The following is a 16782-nucleotide window of genomic DNA, read 5'->3' on the forward strand; positions in this document are numbered from 1 at the left end:
AGATTTTGGCTTTAGAAAAGCTGGCACAAGTTGGAGGTGGGCGGAGAAAGTGGAGGGGCATAAGAAGCCTTTTTTATGTTAGGATTTTACACTATTTAAAGCTCACAGTATATACTGAATGATAGCTACTGAAGGACAAATAGAAATGTAAACCACTAATGGGGTGCGTAAGGAAGGGTCATGCTCATACTGTGTATACACAGGTTGGGGCAGTAGAGAGAGGAGAAACAGGGTTACCAAAGGAAGCTACAAGGAGCCAAGAGAGCTATAAGGAGGGCTTGTTTTTGTGTGTGTGTGTTTCTTAGAGTAAGTACCTCAGAGTTACAGTCGACAAATTGAGGTTACAAAATCACATGCACAAACCAGAAGACAACAATAGCCTAAAAAACAAAATGAGAGAAAATTTGCAAATTTCACCTCTGATAATGGGTTAATATCCCAAATATGTAGGGAACACAACTCAAAAGTGAAACTGATGAATCACTTAGAAAGAAGACAAAGGATGAGCAGAAAGCCCCCCTAAAATAAACACAGACCCCCTGAAGGTCACCGAGTGTGTTGAAAGGGCTAGAGAGCACCAGTGGGGGATGTGCTTGTAACCATGAGGTGTACCACAAACCTGTTAGAGCAGGATATTGTCCAAGGGATTAAAGGTGACGGTTGGACAGGCTATGGGGAATATGCAGTCATTCTGCTGAGAGTGTAATGAAGCCAGGCTGGTGGCAGCGTGCCCAAGCCATCTTTCTGTCTCCCTCCACAGTGGTGTGGCTGTCGGCCACACTTAGCTCTTCAGGTGAGTGCAGAGCTTAAGACTTCTGTCCTCATGCTTGTCCAGCAAGCATGGTGAGCCATCCAGCCATCATCTCTCCAATGTCTAAATACACATCTTTGTAAATGACTTAAAACCCTTGCTGCTTGACTGTGGTCAGAATGACTGGATGCAAAGGCTGGGAAATGAGATGAACTCACAGTGCGAATATTAAACCACACTGTGATTACAAGGAGCCAGAAGACTCCAAATCTTGTTTACAGGAGCATGGGTGAGCAGTTACAGGAACGGGAGCAACTTGTCAGTGGCTGCAGCCCGGAAGAAACGCCTCTCTGAAAGGCCTTACGAATCCCTCACTGTAAGGGAACATCAGTGGGTCTGATCCTGAGTGCGTCTCAGCGGGTAATCATAACTGCTGAGCAATCAAGAGGGTGATGGCACGCCGTACCCGGGGGACAGATTTCGTCAGCAGTACTGTTTAGTGAACACAGCCTTTCTTGTTTGTATAGAGCTCTACAGAATAAACCACAGCCCATGGAACAAATCCAGCTTGCCACCTGTTTGAACAGATGGGGGCTTGAGAATAGTTTGTTCTTTAAAAGTAAATTTTTATTTTGAGATAGCTATAAATTCACGTGGAACTGTGGGAAATGATGCATGGGTCGTGTGCACCCCTTACCTAATTCCCCACAAGATTAACTTCCTCACACCTATCCTGAGTGTCTGATAGCCTGCCACCGTGCCACCAAGATGATTTGCAGGTCCTCACAGGGCTCCGCACTTCCTCTGTTCCTGATAGCTGTCACATCATCTCTTTTCCCTGTTTTTCACTCCTCTTTTAAATCTGATTATTTGAATATTTTTTGAAATATTTTTGAAGATTTATTTTATTATTTTAGGTATATTAATGTTTTGCCTGCACGTATGTATGTGTGTCACATGCTTACCTGGTGCCTGTGGAAGTCAGAAGAGGACATTAGATTCCCTGGACTGCAGTTACAGTTGTGAGTCACCATGGGTGGGCTGGGAATCAAACCTGGGTTCTCTACAAGAGCAGCCTGAGCCTGCTGAGCCACCTGTCTAGCCTCATTTGAGGCTTTTCAGCCTTTGCTCTTTTGGTGCCAGTATCCTGATTCTTACTTACTAGAGTTTAGTTTGCATTTCCCGAAGGCTCATTGCTCAGCTTTTTGCCTGGTGCTTGTTTGCCACCCCTGGGTTCTCCTTGGTGAAGTGGGGTGAGCGGGGCCTTCAGGTCTTTTCACTGCATTCTAACTGGATTGTCGGCTGTTTTGCCGTTGGGTTTGGCGAGGTCTTTATACATTCTAGACACGCGTTTTCCTCAGCCGTATGATGTGCAAATGCTTCCCAGTAGGTTTTCTTTTCATCCTTCTAACAGGGCCTTTAGCTGAGCAAATGTTTTTGATTTTGGTTGCTCCCCATTTACCAATTTGCCTTTTTATGCATCTTGATTTTTCTATCTCATCTCAGAATGCTGCTTAGCTGCAAATTCCACAGTTATTTATCCTAGGATTTTTTTCTAAAAAAAGATTTATGGCTTCACATTTATGTTTATGATCTGTTTGTATGTGTGTGTGATATATGCATGTGTATTTATGTGTTCAAAGGTCAATGTTGAATATTTTTATCTCTTTCTATGTTACTTGGGGAAACAGAGTCTCTCAAAGAACTTGAAGATTGCTGATTGTCTAGATCGGCTAGCTGGTGACTCTAGGCTTCTGCTCATCTCCATGCAGATATCAGGCACATGCCACAGTGCCTGGTTTTTACATGAATACTGGAGATCTAAATTCAGGTCTCCTTACTTTCATGGCAAACACCTTACTACCTGAGCCATCCCCCAGCCCCCAGTTGTTTTTTCATAGGGTCTCACAGAGTAGTTCAGGATGACTTTGATAAAACTTCTCAGAATCTTGGTCTGAGCATTTCGAGTGCTACGATTATAGGCTTGTGCCATCACACCTGATACAATCTATTTTGCACAATTATTAATTGTATTATTTGTTAATTTCAAAAAGTTAATTTGACCATAAGGTGCACATTTTCCCATTTGATGTCCAGTCCCTCCAGCATTTGTTGAAATCTGTCCCTCCTCCTCTGTATTCAGAATGCTTGGACAAACTGGTGTGGGACTATCCCTAGGGTCCTTCCTTATCAGTACCTGCGATGGTCACTCTCAACTGTCAACTTGAGATCTAGAATCACCCAGGAGAAGGACCTCTGGGCAGGCCTGTGGGGAATTGTCTTGCTTAGGTTGATGGAGGCAGGAAGCCCTGCCCCGTGAGTGAGTTCCCTCCCTGGGCTAAGATCCTAGACTGTATAAAAAGGAAGCAAAGCTGAACGCAAGTGGCCGTCACTGTGCTTTGTGACTGAAGATGCAATGCGAGCAGCTGCCTGAGCTCCTGATGCTGAGCCTTCCTCACCACGGTGGACAGGACTAAAACAAGCTTTTCTTCAGTAAGTTGCTTCTATCGGGCATTTCATCACGGCAACAGGAAAAGCAGCTAACAAGAGCCCCCAATCCTAAGTGCTCTGCTTCGCAGGTAGTCACAGTGGCTTACCTTGTGGTCTCTATCATGATGTCAATCACTGTTCACGAGACTGCTACTGTCCACTTTCAGCACAGAATTCTGTGATGTTTGGGCAATATCATTTGTCTTTATTGTAAGTAGACGTGTGCTTGATAATTTTGATCAGTTGCAGAATAAGGTATAAATGTGTAAGAGAGATGTAGCTAAGCCTCCATGGTTGGAAGGTTAAGCCTGCATCTTCAACTCAGGCTATTTTAAATTTACAGTGTCAGGATAGAACCCTACTGTGTCTCACAAGTTGAGAGACAGCTGTGTATTGTCTTGAAACTAGATAGACTCACTTTTCTTTCATGACTTCATAGTTTTCAATTTAAAAAAAAAAATCCTATAATTTCTTTACCTTTCTATCTAATCTTGAGAATGATCTTGCTCCTGTCAACCAAAACCTCATGCTGGGATTTTGAAAGAGATTGTGTTAGGCTATATTATCAATTTGGGGGAAATTGAGCCCTTCGCTGAGCCCTTTTCTATGCTGCCTTCCAATCCATAATGTGGCTTCTGCCTATCTTCCTGTTTAAAAAAAAATCTTGATTTCTGTGACCTCAGCTTTCAACAGCTTTATTGAATTCAACTTCTACACATATTTGTTAGGATTCTAGTAGGCCTTCCACTGATGTGATCACAAGAGGAATATTTTTTTCTGTCAACATGCACATTCATTATTGCTATATACAGAAGCAATTAAATTTTGTGTGGCCATCTTTTATCCTGAAGGCTTACCCTGATGACTTATTAGTTCTAAGAATTTTAAGAATAGGTACCTTGTGACATCCTATTAGGGAATTGTACAATTTCAGATAGGAAGGGATTTTTTTTAAGGTTTATTTATTTACTATATCTAAGTACACTGAAGCTGTCTTCAGATGCACCAGAAGAGGGCGTCAGATCTCATTACAGATGGTTGTGAGCCACCATGTGGTTGCTGGGATTTGAACACATGACCTCTGGAAGAGCAGTCAGTGCTCTTAATCACTGAGCCATCTCTCTAGCCCCTATTTTTCTCTGTCTGTCACTTTCCCCTCTTACTTTTTAAAAAATAACCCACCGGGTTCATTAGAGTTGCTCCCCTGTGCACGAACATGGGGTTACTTAGTGTAACAGGAACTGATCAGTGGCTACACTCCCCCCCGCCCCCCACAGCAGCCATTAACTGACACTAGTATGTCACCTGGGAATGGGACCTTGCACACCTCTTCCCTATCAGGCTGTAGTATTGATGGGTCCAGTTTGGTGCAGGTCTTCGATTGTATAGATAGCCACAGCCACTGCGAGTTGATGAGTACACCAGCCACTTAACACCAAGAAGCCAGTGTTTCCCATCTTCTGTGATGTCCCGAGCCTTCGGAGGGATGGTAGTTTGTCCCATTTAAGGATGAACATGCAACAGTCACTCGCTTTCAGCACTTCGGCCAGTTCTGTGTGTTTGCGTTAACTGCTGCCACACAGAAAGAGGCACTGATCTATGGGTATAAACCAGCAGTTCTCAACCTGTGGGCCGTTACTCTTTAGAGCTCAAACAACCCTTTCACTGGGGTCGACAAAGGCCATCTGCATATCAGATTTATATTATAATTCATAGCAGTAGCCAAATTACAGTTATGAAATAGCAAAGAAAATAATTTCTTTGGTAATGGAAAGCATTGGTATCAACATATATATTTTAGAAGGCAGTTTGACAACGTGTCCATTTAGAAAAACAACCACAGTAGGTTTCTCTTGAGAATCTAGAGCTATCTTAAGCCATGAGCTTTAGTGCAGGTTTATGGCACCAGGCATGAATTGAGCAGGGTCTCGGTCCACTTATAACATTGTCGGTTATCTTAACAGTCGTACCACTGTTGGACCAGTGGGCACATCTTGCCTGTTGTCATTGTTGCAGCATGGAGTCCACTGCTGAGTCAGACCATTGATGACGTTTCTCTTCTTGCAGTCTACACAGCACCTGCTCGAACAGTAGAAAGAAGCTGGCCCGAAGGGCCAATGGAGTTTTCACCTAATAGCCAACGGATTCTAGGAGCAGTGACATTCACCCATGTAGAGTAGCTCTGTTCAAACCCCTGTTCAAACTCCCCCTTCTTAAAGTTATATTTCTTTTTTTTTTTAAAGTTATTTCTTTTTTTGTTGTTGTTTTTGGTTTTGTTTTTGTGAGACAGAGTTTCTCTGTAGCCCTGGCTGTCCTGGAACTTACTTTGTAGACCAGGCCTGCCTCTGCCTCCCAAGTGCTGGGATTAAAGGTGTGTGCCACCACGTCCGGCTAAGCTTACAAAGTTGGAGTTACTGAAAGGCCTTTCATACTGATTTCTGCTTTTGCTTTAAGGACTTGATACAGTTTAAGTGGGTTTTCTGGTAAGAATTGTGTTTGTAGCTGTACTGTTTGCTGTTTGTAGCTGTACTGTTCTCATGTTGGTAGTTTAGACCCGTCTTCTTCCCTTTTTTTTTTTTAAGTCAATTTTATTGATTTATTTTTCAGAGACAGCTCTCTGACTTTTCTCTACATTCTCCACTTTGCTTTCTAGGCCTTAATGGTCTTAAGAGTTTGGCAGATTTCTTGACTCTTCCTTCCTTCCTTGCTTCCTTCCTTCCCCCCCCCCTCTCTCTCTCCTTTCTCTTTCTCTCTGCATTCCTCTCTCTTCTCTGTCTCCCTCTCTTCTCTTTTCTTTTCTTTTCTTCTCTTTTCTTTTCTTTTCTTTTCTTTTCTTTTCTTTTCCTTTCTTCTTTTTTGACTTTATGCTCCTAGATTCTGGAGAGATTTGAGCCTTTTCCTATTTGCTAATGTGTGCATTTAGTTACTAAATTTCCCTCTTAGCACTGCTTAAGCCTGCTTTTGAAGAAGTCCTTACCACTGAGCCAAGGTCCATGTCCTGACTCTCAGGGTGGATAGCCTATCAAAGCCTCAGCTGTCTGTGATCTCTGACTGGATTAGTCTTCTTTTCTTTTCCTGGAGAGAGGGGGATTTTTGCTGAGGCTTGTTGGCTTGATACTTTGACAGCTTTTCCAGCTCTAGTTCATGGATAGGGGAGGGCATTGGGATGCTGGGGCCGCCCTAACAGTGTATCACACAGACTGGTGTCTCAGATAGCTGGAATACACTGTCTCATGCATGGGTCTGGAGGCTGAAAAGTCTGAAATCAAGGTGTTGACTGGGTTCCCAGTGCATGCTGGGAAGAGGAATCTGGGGTCAGGCCTCCTTCCTAGGGGCCTGTGGTTTGCTGTCAATCTTTGGCAATCCTTGGCTGATAGAAACACAACTTTGATCTCTGCCTTCACCTTCGCTTAACAGCGTGCATCTATGCCTCTAGAGCTATGAACAGCAAACTGTTGTTTACAACTTATCTGAGCTAAGGTATTTTGCTACAGTGGTATAAATAGACTAAAACAGCAGGTCATCACACTTGAAAAAAACACAAGTTGACTAGATAAGTGAGAAGCTTAATTTTTTTTAAAAAAAGAATTATCTATTGTCTGTGTGTGCTTACAGGCTTGCCCATGTCACAGCCTGCCTGTGGAGGTCAGGGGACTCCTTTGTGGAGTCTGTTCTCTCCATCCACCTCTCTGTGGTTCCAGGAATTAAATTCTGGTTATCAGCCTTGTGCAGAAAATACTCTAACTGCTGAACCATCTTTCCAGCCCCATAATTATTTTGTTACTTTTTTTTCCCTCTTGCTAAGAAAAAAAATCAACAGACTGAAAACTGAAAAAAGGTGGAGTGCTGAAGGGGCAATTTAAAGCAAGCTTGCTCTTGGATTGATAAATCCGTGCATGGAGACACCTGGTCCTGAAGAGAAACTCTTCCCTGTTCTTCTCTAAGGTCTAAGAATGCTGTGTCCTAGAGGTCTTGATTTCAGCCAGCAAGGTTCATCTATGAAGTCTCCCTGAGGAGACTCAAGTGGTCCAGGGCTTAGGAAATAGTGAATTCTAATAATTTCTATTTGGTTTTGGGATGTATGTACAAGATGTAGATGAGATCAGATGGGTTTGGGGTGGTTTCGCCATAGGCTCCATTGCTAAACAAACCTTTCTTCCCATCTTCTAATGGTAACACTCACAAGCTTTTTTCCTCTATGTGCTTGGAGTTTCAGTCCTTTTTTTTTTTTAAAGTATGTATGTATGTATGTATGTATGTATGTGAGTGCTCTGTTTGCATATATGCCTACAGGACATGAGGGCATCATGAGCCACTACATGGTTTTGGGAAATTGAACTCAGGACCTTTGGAAGAGCAGTCAGTGCTCTTAACCACTGAGCTATCTTTCCAGCCCTGGAGTTTTGGTCCTTTTTATTTTTGTGGTGCAGTGCAATACTGTTGTAGTTGCTTAATCCATTAATCCACTCTAATTCCCTTGGCAGCCAACACATTCCTTGCTACCCACCCCAATGCTCTGGATTCTCAAATGCAAGACACACACACACTCACAGTCTTCTATTTTAATATGCCTTAGACAACTCAATGGTTGAGCCACTCCCAAACTTACATTGCTAACACCTCCCCTACAATACTCTTGAATTATTACTTATTAAAATCTATATTCCATCTTTGCTACCTTGGACACAGGCCTACAGCCTTCCTGGGCCCTGATCCCTGACTCTTACACATTGGCAGTCTCTTTGTCTCTCTGTCCTGCACTTCTCAGGCCTGGACCTTACCCTCCCCACCCCACCCCCATCCCCATATGGTGCCCTCCTCCTCCTCCTGTATTTCTTGCCTGGGAATCCTAAAAGTCTCACCTCTTTCTCCCTGCCCCGCCATTAACCGCTGGCAACTTTATTTACCAATCAAAGCCCAGCTGGAGGCAGGACCCTCAGCATCCTACATGCAGACATGGAAATTCCGGTAATTTCAGGAACCCAATTAACATAATACAAGCAATAAGCCAAATCCACAACAGTGCAGGATCAACCTCAAGGCTTAAAGCAGTGTTTTATTTTTATTGTGCCCAGGCTAGAACCTAGTCCATAATGTAAAGGTACCACACATACTATGGTTTTCCTCACAAGGGGCTTTTGTGGGCACATTAAAGGCATGGAACTCCTCTGATGTTTTGAATGTATCTTTATTTCCCATCTGCCTGCTTACAGGAAATGCCATTATAGTGAGAGCCAAGAGTCAGAAATCCACATGTTTGCTTCTATCCTGCTTACTACAGGGTACTTTTATTTTTTTACTGGTTTTCAAGTGTATGCATATGAAGACGTGTTTACCTGTGGGTGCAAGCAGAGGCCAGAGGGTGATTTCAGGTGTTCTGCTCTGCCATTCTTCACATTCCTTTCCTGAGAAAGGGTCTCTCATTGAACCTGGAGCTAGGTTGGCAGCCAGCAAGCCCCAGTGATTTTCCTGTCTCTGCACACATAGCATGAGGCTTACAGGTATGTATCGCCATGTTCTGTCTCTTCACATGGTTGCCTGGACCTGAACTCAGGTCTTCGTGATTGAGCAGCAAGCCCTCTTTCTCAGTGAGGCACCATGCTGACCCCTAACACACTAGCTTTGCTGATATCAAATGCCTAACTTTAAATGGTGCTGATATGTGGTGTGTGTGTGTGTGTGTGTGTGTGTGTGTGTGTGTGTGTGTGTGTGTGTTGGGCATACATGCATACTATATAGCAAGTGTCTCTTGTCTCTGTGTGTATTCAGGGTATTGGCTTATCATCCTTGTGTATTTGTTATGTGAATTTCATTGTTCATCATCTTGCTATTACTTCTGTAGAAACTGGACACTCTTGCAAAGCAATTGAGTTTTGCATTCCTTTATTGTATCACAAACAGTGGTGAAACAGACGGAGGCAGCATGAAGCTGTGCATCTGCTGTGTCTCAGTGGCAGCATGACTCTGGCACAGTGACGGTTACTGTGCACACTGCACAAAGTCCTTGGTGTTAAGGAAGAATATTACAAAAGAGAATGTAAAAGCAGCAAAGACATTCCGTTTGCTTCTGAAACAAATCTTAGGTGTCTGCATAGTCCTCCCACTTTAGAAGTCCTTGGGTTTTGTGCCCAGCACAGACTGGCTGCACTCAGCTTCCTCACATTGGGAGGTGAGCACTTCCCTCTCTTGCTGCCTGATACGCAGGCAATGGGACCTTAGCATACATGATTAAAGTCAGAAATAATTCTGTTATAATCCCAAGCCATTCCTTAGACAGGAAAGAAGCCCTTTGGGGCTATGCATGTTTATGCTATCCTAACAGAACAATTAGTATGTGGACTGCAGAAACAGAATCAGCTTTATAGAACAAAATCCTAGTTTTCTAGCTGCCTTACAGAAGTGATTTACTTGTGGAAACTAAGCCAGATTTCTCGGTTTTATGAGTCCGCTTTGCAAGTGTTTCTCGGAAGCTTTTCTTTTTCTCCTGGAGAGGAAGCAAACAGAAAAGGTGCAAAGCTCATATGTGTCTACTCTGCTTGAGTTTGGTGTATTTGTTAAGCGTGAACTCGGTGTGTCTCTGCAGCTCATCGATGTGTGTGTTGAGCAGCTTCTCAAGCTCCTTGGCCCGCCTCTCTTCCTCCATCAGGAAGTGCTGTGCAGCTAGGGAAGCCCGGAAGGATATATCTGGTGGAGACTGGAGAGAGGAGAGGTAAGTGAGGCTAGACCAGTGCAGAGCACTACAGCTGGACGCATGCATTTCTCTGACAGTCAACTCTGCAGCTTAATGAAATACTGAGTTTTGGACAGAGCCCTCTTCCTCTTGTAACATAGTCCATGTTACTGAAACTCTCAAGGATTTAAGACATCTCAGCACCAACCCGTTAAAGATCTCTAGAAAAGAAAACTGCAGTGACCAGCTACAAATGCAGGTGGATGTAAGGACCAGAGATCCCAGCAGAACACACTTTGTTGACTTACAAGCCAGCATTCCAGAACACGGCAGGTCCCAAATCTGAAGTGAAGATGCAGCAGATTGCATAAAGATGGCTCATGAGGAAACAGAAATCAGGATAGGTTTGATGAGGGGCCTGAACGCTTAGGAGAGTTGTCAGGGAGGAGGCTGGCTGAGGAAATCCTGGTGGAGGTAGCTGCTTGCCTGTGTGCCTGTGCGTGTGTGCATGTGTGTGTGCATGTGTGTGTGTGTCTCTCTGTGTGTGTGTGTGTGTGTGTGTGTGTGTGACTTCAGTTCTTCCTCACGAGTCAGGCTTAGAGGAAGAAATCTGAGTGATGTCCAGTGTGCCTGGCTGAGAGCTGTGGGGGAATGTCACAGCTTGTGACATGTTTAGTGTATATTTAAGCAAGAAGGAAAATGTTATGGAACAAAGGACAATATTAGTTTTATTTTTAAAATAGAGAATTATTTTTAAATTATCTTTTAATTTTCCAGTTCTTTTTTCTGTTGTTTTTCCTCCTCACTAGTCTCTGAGACAGTGTTTCATGTGGCCCAGGCTGACAGGTAGGTGAGGATGACTTTGAGTTCCTGATCATCCTATTTTAACCACAGTAGTGCTAGCTGGTTTCCAGGTATGCACCAATGCACTAGGCTGCCTTTGTTGTCGTTTACTTTTGTTTGTTAGGAAGAATGAAGCCCTATGGAAGTGAACTTGGTTAGAACTTTAGTTCATCAATACATAAAAACTCGTGATCATAGCAGGTGTCGGCAGAGCAGCCTTATCCAAGTGTTAAATCCCAACTGTACTTCTGCACTGGCTGCAGCCTCTCCTCCCAAACCTGAGGAAACAGCCTGGAACATGCAGTGTCTGCAAACACCCTGAGCCCAGTGTGTTTGCCCTGCAAACATAGGGCAAAGAGGATCAGAAGCAGCCGCCCACGTGTGGGTTAGACACTGTTGACACCACATTCCCATCCTGGGCTGATTGTGTGTCACAGTGAATTCCATAGGCCGTTGTCCATACGGACACTCAAAAGATCATTCCCGTGGACTAACATCAGGTTAGTAAAGCCCATGAACTCAAGGCTTGAAAATATGCATCTACTTTAGAGGGTAAAACAAAGCCCCACACAAGACCCAGGGCCTTGACATGTTATCAGGTTGTGTGGTGTCCATGTAGAGTACAAGTTAACATGCACAAAAGTTCTGTGTTCTTGGATAGAATGACCTGATGCTATCACTGGGCAGCACAGAAGGCTGGCAGGCCTAGAACAAAGGGGCGTGGGGTTCCATAGTGGGTTCAGGATAGGTCAGAAATCCTGCCACCGAGGTGAGGCGAGTGGTAAATCCTGTGGAGAGAATACCGTGTCCATTTCCTAAGCCTCGGGGGGAGGTGGTGCTGCAGAAGTTTAAGCCCAGAGTGAGGCTGTGCACTCTCGCTCCTGCTGCTGACTGAGGATGACACAGAGCATCTAGCAGGCACACAATGTTACCTGCCCCATCTTATGTCCTTGGCAACCCCAGAGGATATTACAAATGGGTCTAATAGCAGAGTGGGTCTCTCACTGAGAGCTACGTAGGTACCTTCTGTTGACTCTCAGGCCACCTGAGCCCAGGAGATGTGCCACCCCTCAAGAACACTGTGGCTTCTAGACTTCACAGGGTCCCACGCACTGTGGAGAGGGGAGGGTTTTCTCTGCACTGGAAGTGGTCTGCATTCCTGGCTAAACTCTTTCAGCTCAGGGACTTAGGACTCATCTTGATGCTCTGTGGGATGACCAGGTATGTGGTCATGTATAAAATGTATCTGGGTTTGTTGGCTCATGCCTGCCATCCTAACACTTGAGAACCTGACTTGGGAGGACTGCTTCAAGTTCAAAGCCAGCCTGAATTCTAGCTTCGGCTAGAATGGGATCCTGTCCCTAAGATACTGGAAACAAAAACCTAAAAGGTACAGCTATTAATTCATGATGGGGTCTCAAGTTCTCTTTCTGTTCGAGATAGGTGTGGTAAAACGACCTATAGTCTTACTTCAGAAATGGTTCTGCACGTGTCTAATTCTAGCGCACTGGAGGCTGAGGCAAGTGGATCACTGAGATAGCCTGGTCTACATTGTGAGTTATGAGAAGCCTATATAGTTAAGACCCTGCCTCAAGACAGCAACAACCAAAACAAAAAGAAGTGACATTTTAATCTAACCATCCTTTTCTATATTAGACACAGGATTAATTAATCCACCTTTAAAGGGAAAAATCACCTTTCAGGAACTTACCAGAGCGAGGACTTCATTGTCACCAACCAATGGGCTTGCCATTTCTTTGGTCTGAAATGGCAAAGGCGACAAGGGTGTGGGGCTTCTGTTCAGCTCGCAGTCTTGGCTAATTCTAAAAGAGAAGAAGTGGATATCAGCGCCCTGCCTAAGTGTCTTAGTTTCCTTTTTTCCTATTGCTGTGATAAAACACCATGGCCAAAACAACTTGGGAAAGAAAGTATTTAATTTCACTTATGGTTTCAAAGGGTTAGAATTCACAATGGTGGAGCGAAAGGACAGCTGAGAGCTCACATCTTGTCCATAACCACAAAGCAGAGAGCTAACTGGGAATGCATGGCCTGAGTCTATTGAAGCCTCAAAGCCTGCCCCCAGGGACACACCTCCTCCAGCAAGGCCACACCTCCAAATCCTTTCCAAACAGTTTCACAAACTTGGGACCAAGTATTCCAATATACAAGGCTATGGGAGCCACTCTTGTTCAAACCATCCACCGAAGGCCATGCTGCTTCTTGTAGCTGAAGGCTTTGATTTCCCTGTTGTTCAACCAGGGAGAACCAATCAAATAATTGAGTTTGTCTGGGTATTTCTTTGCAAATAAATGGTCTTTCTGAATAATCTCAAATTTACTTTAAAAGCTTGAAATGTAGAATGAAGAAGCAGAAAGCACAATGGTTGCTAGGTAGCCTCAGCCTTCCTAATTCTGTGTGGGGCTTTTGTGTTTCCAGGCCACTTAAATAACTGAGGCACATTGGACAGACAGACCAGCACTGCCGAGGGCAGTTTTAAGGAGAGCGTTTAAGGCTCTCTGCTGTGTTTATAGGCGCTCATAGCAAGACATGCTTTGTGGATGGGGCACTGTGTCACTGTATTACCAGCTCCTCTGGATTCCCTAGCTTACAGCCTGATTCCCACTCACGCCCTTCCAGACTCTCACACACTTCCTCTGACTGAGCTCGCTGCCTTTCCCTCTCGCTTATGGAAAGGGCTCTCAGAAGAGGGGGAGGGTTCCTGCATGTAAAACAGCTAGAGCACAGTGCCTGCTGCAGGCCAGATACCCAGTAAGGATAAGGTGTCATCTTGATTCCTCGTTTGATCTTCAAAAAAAGCACAAGTGGATATTACCACAGATGAGGAAACTAAAATGTAAAGTTAAATTAGTTATCCAGTCATTTGCTTCTTTTTTCTTTCTGGTACTGGGAAATTGAGCCCAGGTTTCTGCAAAGAATATTGGCAAAGTGCCTTACCACAGGCTATACCCTAGCTCTATTTGTGTCTTATTTGAGATAGGGTCTCCAACTGTTCTTGAACTTGAAGTCCCTTTGTCCTAGTGCTTCTGTCTTCTCCTGACACCCTAGCACCACTGAGTGTGGGATTATATGCCTTTGAGTCACCAGGTGCACTTCATTTATTTTAATTATACAATTTTCTTTTACTTTTGAGATTACAACATAACTACACCATTTCCTTCTTTTCTCTCCCCAAACCCTTCTATACACCCTTAAAGCCCTCCTTGTCTTAGTCAGGGTTTCTATTCCTGCACAAACATCATGACCAAGAAGCAAGTTGGGGAGGAAAGGGTTTATTCGGCTTACACTTTCATACTGCTGTTCATCACCAAGGAAGTCAGGACTGGAACTCAAGCAGGTCAGGAAGCAGGAGCTGATGCAGAGGCCATGGAGAGATGTTTCTTACTGGCTTGCTTCTCCTGGCCTGATCAGCCTGCTCTCTTATAGAACCAAGATTACCAGCCCAGAGATAGTCCCACCCACAAGGGGCCTTTCCCCCTTGATCACTAATTGAGAAAATGCCTTACAGTTGGATCTCATGGAGGCATTTCCTCAACTGAAGCTCCTTTTTCTGTGATAATTCCAGCTGTTTCAAGTTGAAACAAAACTAGCCAGTACACTCCTTAAACCCTCCTTACTCTCTTTACAATTCATGGCCTCTTTTTTTCATTAATTATTGCATGCATATATGTATATCTTTATATATTCCTCAAGATAAACGGCTCAGTCTGTCTAATGTTACTTTAGATTCCAAAGTAGGGAAGCAGTCGGCAGCTTTACACATCTATGACACCAATGAACCACATCAACAAGTTAGTGATAACCAACAGCTCTCTAATTGGACTTAAGACCCACTCAAGAGGGTAATCATGCATGTGCTAGAAATCTAGCAACTCCCCAGGACTAGTCAAGACATGCATCTTGGAGGAGAATTGACAATTTTTACTAAATCAGCATAGTCCCTAACTATATATGACAGTTGTCACTCCTCAGGAAGGACACTTCTGTTTGCAACAAACAAAAGCCATTACAGAAAACCATACCTACAAAATGTAGAGTTGTGGAGCCCGTTCCCAGTAGATATATCTACAATAAAGCTGGCATACTTAAGGCTCAGGGAACATTGCAGAAGACAGAGCAGAAAGCCTGGGAGAGCCAGGGGATGGTGTTTGCTGTGAGACTGTCTCCTAGGAATGGTAACTACACCCATAGTCTCCCCACCATGACTGCCCAGATGTGAGCAGAGCAAGGGAGACACCAGTGGACTTGCCAGAGTGGATGGAGAAAGGCCATGGTGTTTCAACTCTACAGGGAGCTACAGGCAACCAAGGGAGTCTGAAGGGAGAGGTAATCTTCCAGAAACACCAATGTTTATCCATACCAAATGCTCAGCCCTACAAACAGTTGTTTACTCGAGAAGTGAGAATAGATAGCTTGTGTCTTTGAATACAAGCTCAAGCTTTTCTGAACCTGAAACCCACAGTAAGGATGAAAAACACGATGGAATTTGTCAATTGTGCTAAAATACTGGGTGGGAAATGTAAGTAAAAAACAAACAAACATTGGGCTGATAATTGAATAATGAAACAAAATGACATCTCGTAAAATCTGACCAAAGACCACCACACCCAGGGGTTTAATGAAATCATCAAGGACCTTGAAAACATAAAAATCTGTTTGAAAGCTCTTTATCTTTATTAATATGCCCAGGTTTTCCACAGGTGCTAACCATTTTCAAAGCTGTGCTTTGAAACAATTGAAAACCCCACACTGTGGTTTTCTGTTCTCATCCAAAGCCTGGTCCACATAGACTTGCCTCTTACGCAGACTTGCAGCCTGTGCATACAAATGGCACTAAACACCGTGCTAGGCCTCTGCAGATCAGCTCAGAGGAACAAACACAATGTGTTTCTCTGTTTTACTTATCTTGAAATAAATCTTTCTCCCCATTATTTCACACCATAATTACCATGGAAACAGAACAGCAAATTAAATGGAAATACTATAGTTTATGATATGAACAATAGATGAAACATCTCACAGTTCAAACTGAGCTGTATCCATTGCATAATGCATTCTCATAGAATCTCTGGCCCGTGCCTAGTGTCGACACTTCAGGGTGGAAAAACAAGACAATTACAGAGGTGATCTGAGAAACATTATATGTACGTGTATGTGTATATGTGTGTGTTTGTGTATGTGTGTTCGTGTGTGCATGTGTATTTATATATGTATGTATATGTGTGTATGTGTGTAATCTCAACTGTGCAGAAATTTTATAGAAAGTATTATTTGTTCTAAATTATCTAAATAATTATCCCAATTATCCATTTTGCTGTGAATGCAGAGATGGCTTTATGGAAATAATTACTAAGATTTATGTAGGAATATTTTTTATATTATAAGATCAATAAAATCTTGAGATTGAAGGAAAAGACTACATTATGAAGTAAAGTGCCTTGGCTGAAATCATCTTTATGGCTGGAAGCTCTTCTAGAACATAGCTATTCAAATACTTCATAAAACCACCTTGCACAAAATGCTGCATGTATCAATATAAAGTGGGCTTCAAAATTACTGCAGAAGGCTTTTAATATCCACAGTCAAACTGTTCAATTAGCTTTCCCATGGGCCCTGCTCTGGGCCACTAAGTATGGCAGGCTCGTCTGCTTGGAGGGGAGGCAGAACTCCTTATGGAGTGTGAGGTCCTGACTGCACTTTGCACGGCCTCACACATGTGCCTCTGTCTCTTCTCCAGGTCCTTCTCCTGGACTAGGGGATGATTTCCTAGCCAGGGATGAGAACCCCCACCCCAATTGTTAGTGACCTCCTTCCAGCCTTGTCTTCTCAGAGTCTGCAGAAGCTCCCCATTCTGTGACCTGCACGGTCTCCTGGCCTGGAACCTTTGTTTGGTCTGCTCTGATTGACTCCTTATTGGCTAATACCACAGTATAGAGTTTTCATAACTTATTTTTGGCTTCTAGATGTGTCCCTTGATAAGGGACCTAGCAAGCAGTAATGGCAAACCTGT

The 16782-nt window shown here is 43.6% G+C and overlaps 1 protein-coding gene across 15 annotated transcripts in view; it reads right to left on the reverse strand.

Moving 5' to 3' along the window:
- Positions 1-8413: 8413 nt before the first annotated feature.
- The window catches only part of Deup1 (deuterosome assembly protein 1), a 68488-nt gene continuing 60119 nt past the window's right edge, over positions 8414-16782 (reverse strand). For 9 of the 15 annotated variants that reach the window (XR_003947864.1, XM_006510159.3, XM_006510166.3 and 6 more), the window contains 2 exons: positions 12466-12577; positions 9108-9935 (listed from right to left, as the gene is read on the reverse strand). Coding sequence is in view for 14 of the 15 variants with exons in the window: in XM_006510159.3 (XP_006510222.1) it covers positions 9759-9935; positions 12466-12577 (289 nt within the window). In the remaining variant the exon portion in view is untranslated. Of the gene's footprint in view, positions 9936-12465; positions 12578-16782 lie in introns of all 15 variants that reach the window. The other 6 variants (NM_001373919.1, NM_181816.3, NM_001373917.1 and 3 more) reach the window with 2 other exon arrangements.

This window comes from Mus musculus, chromosome 9 (assembly GCF_000001635.26).
Source record: "Mus musculus strain C57BL/6J chromosome 9, GRCm38.p6 C57BL/6J".
NCBI classification, from domain to species: domain Eukaryota; kingdom Metazoa; phylum Chordata; class Mammalia; order Rodentia; family Muridae; genus Mus; species Mus musculus.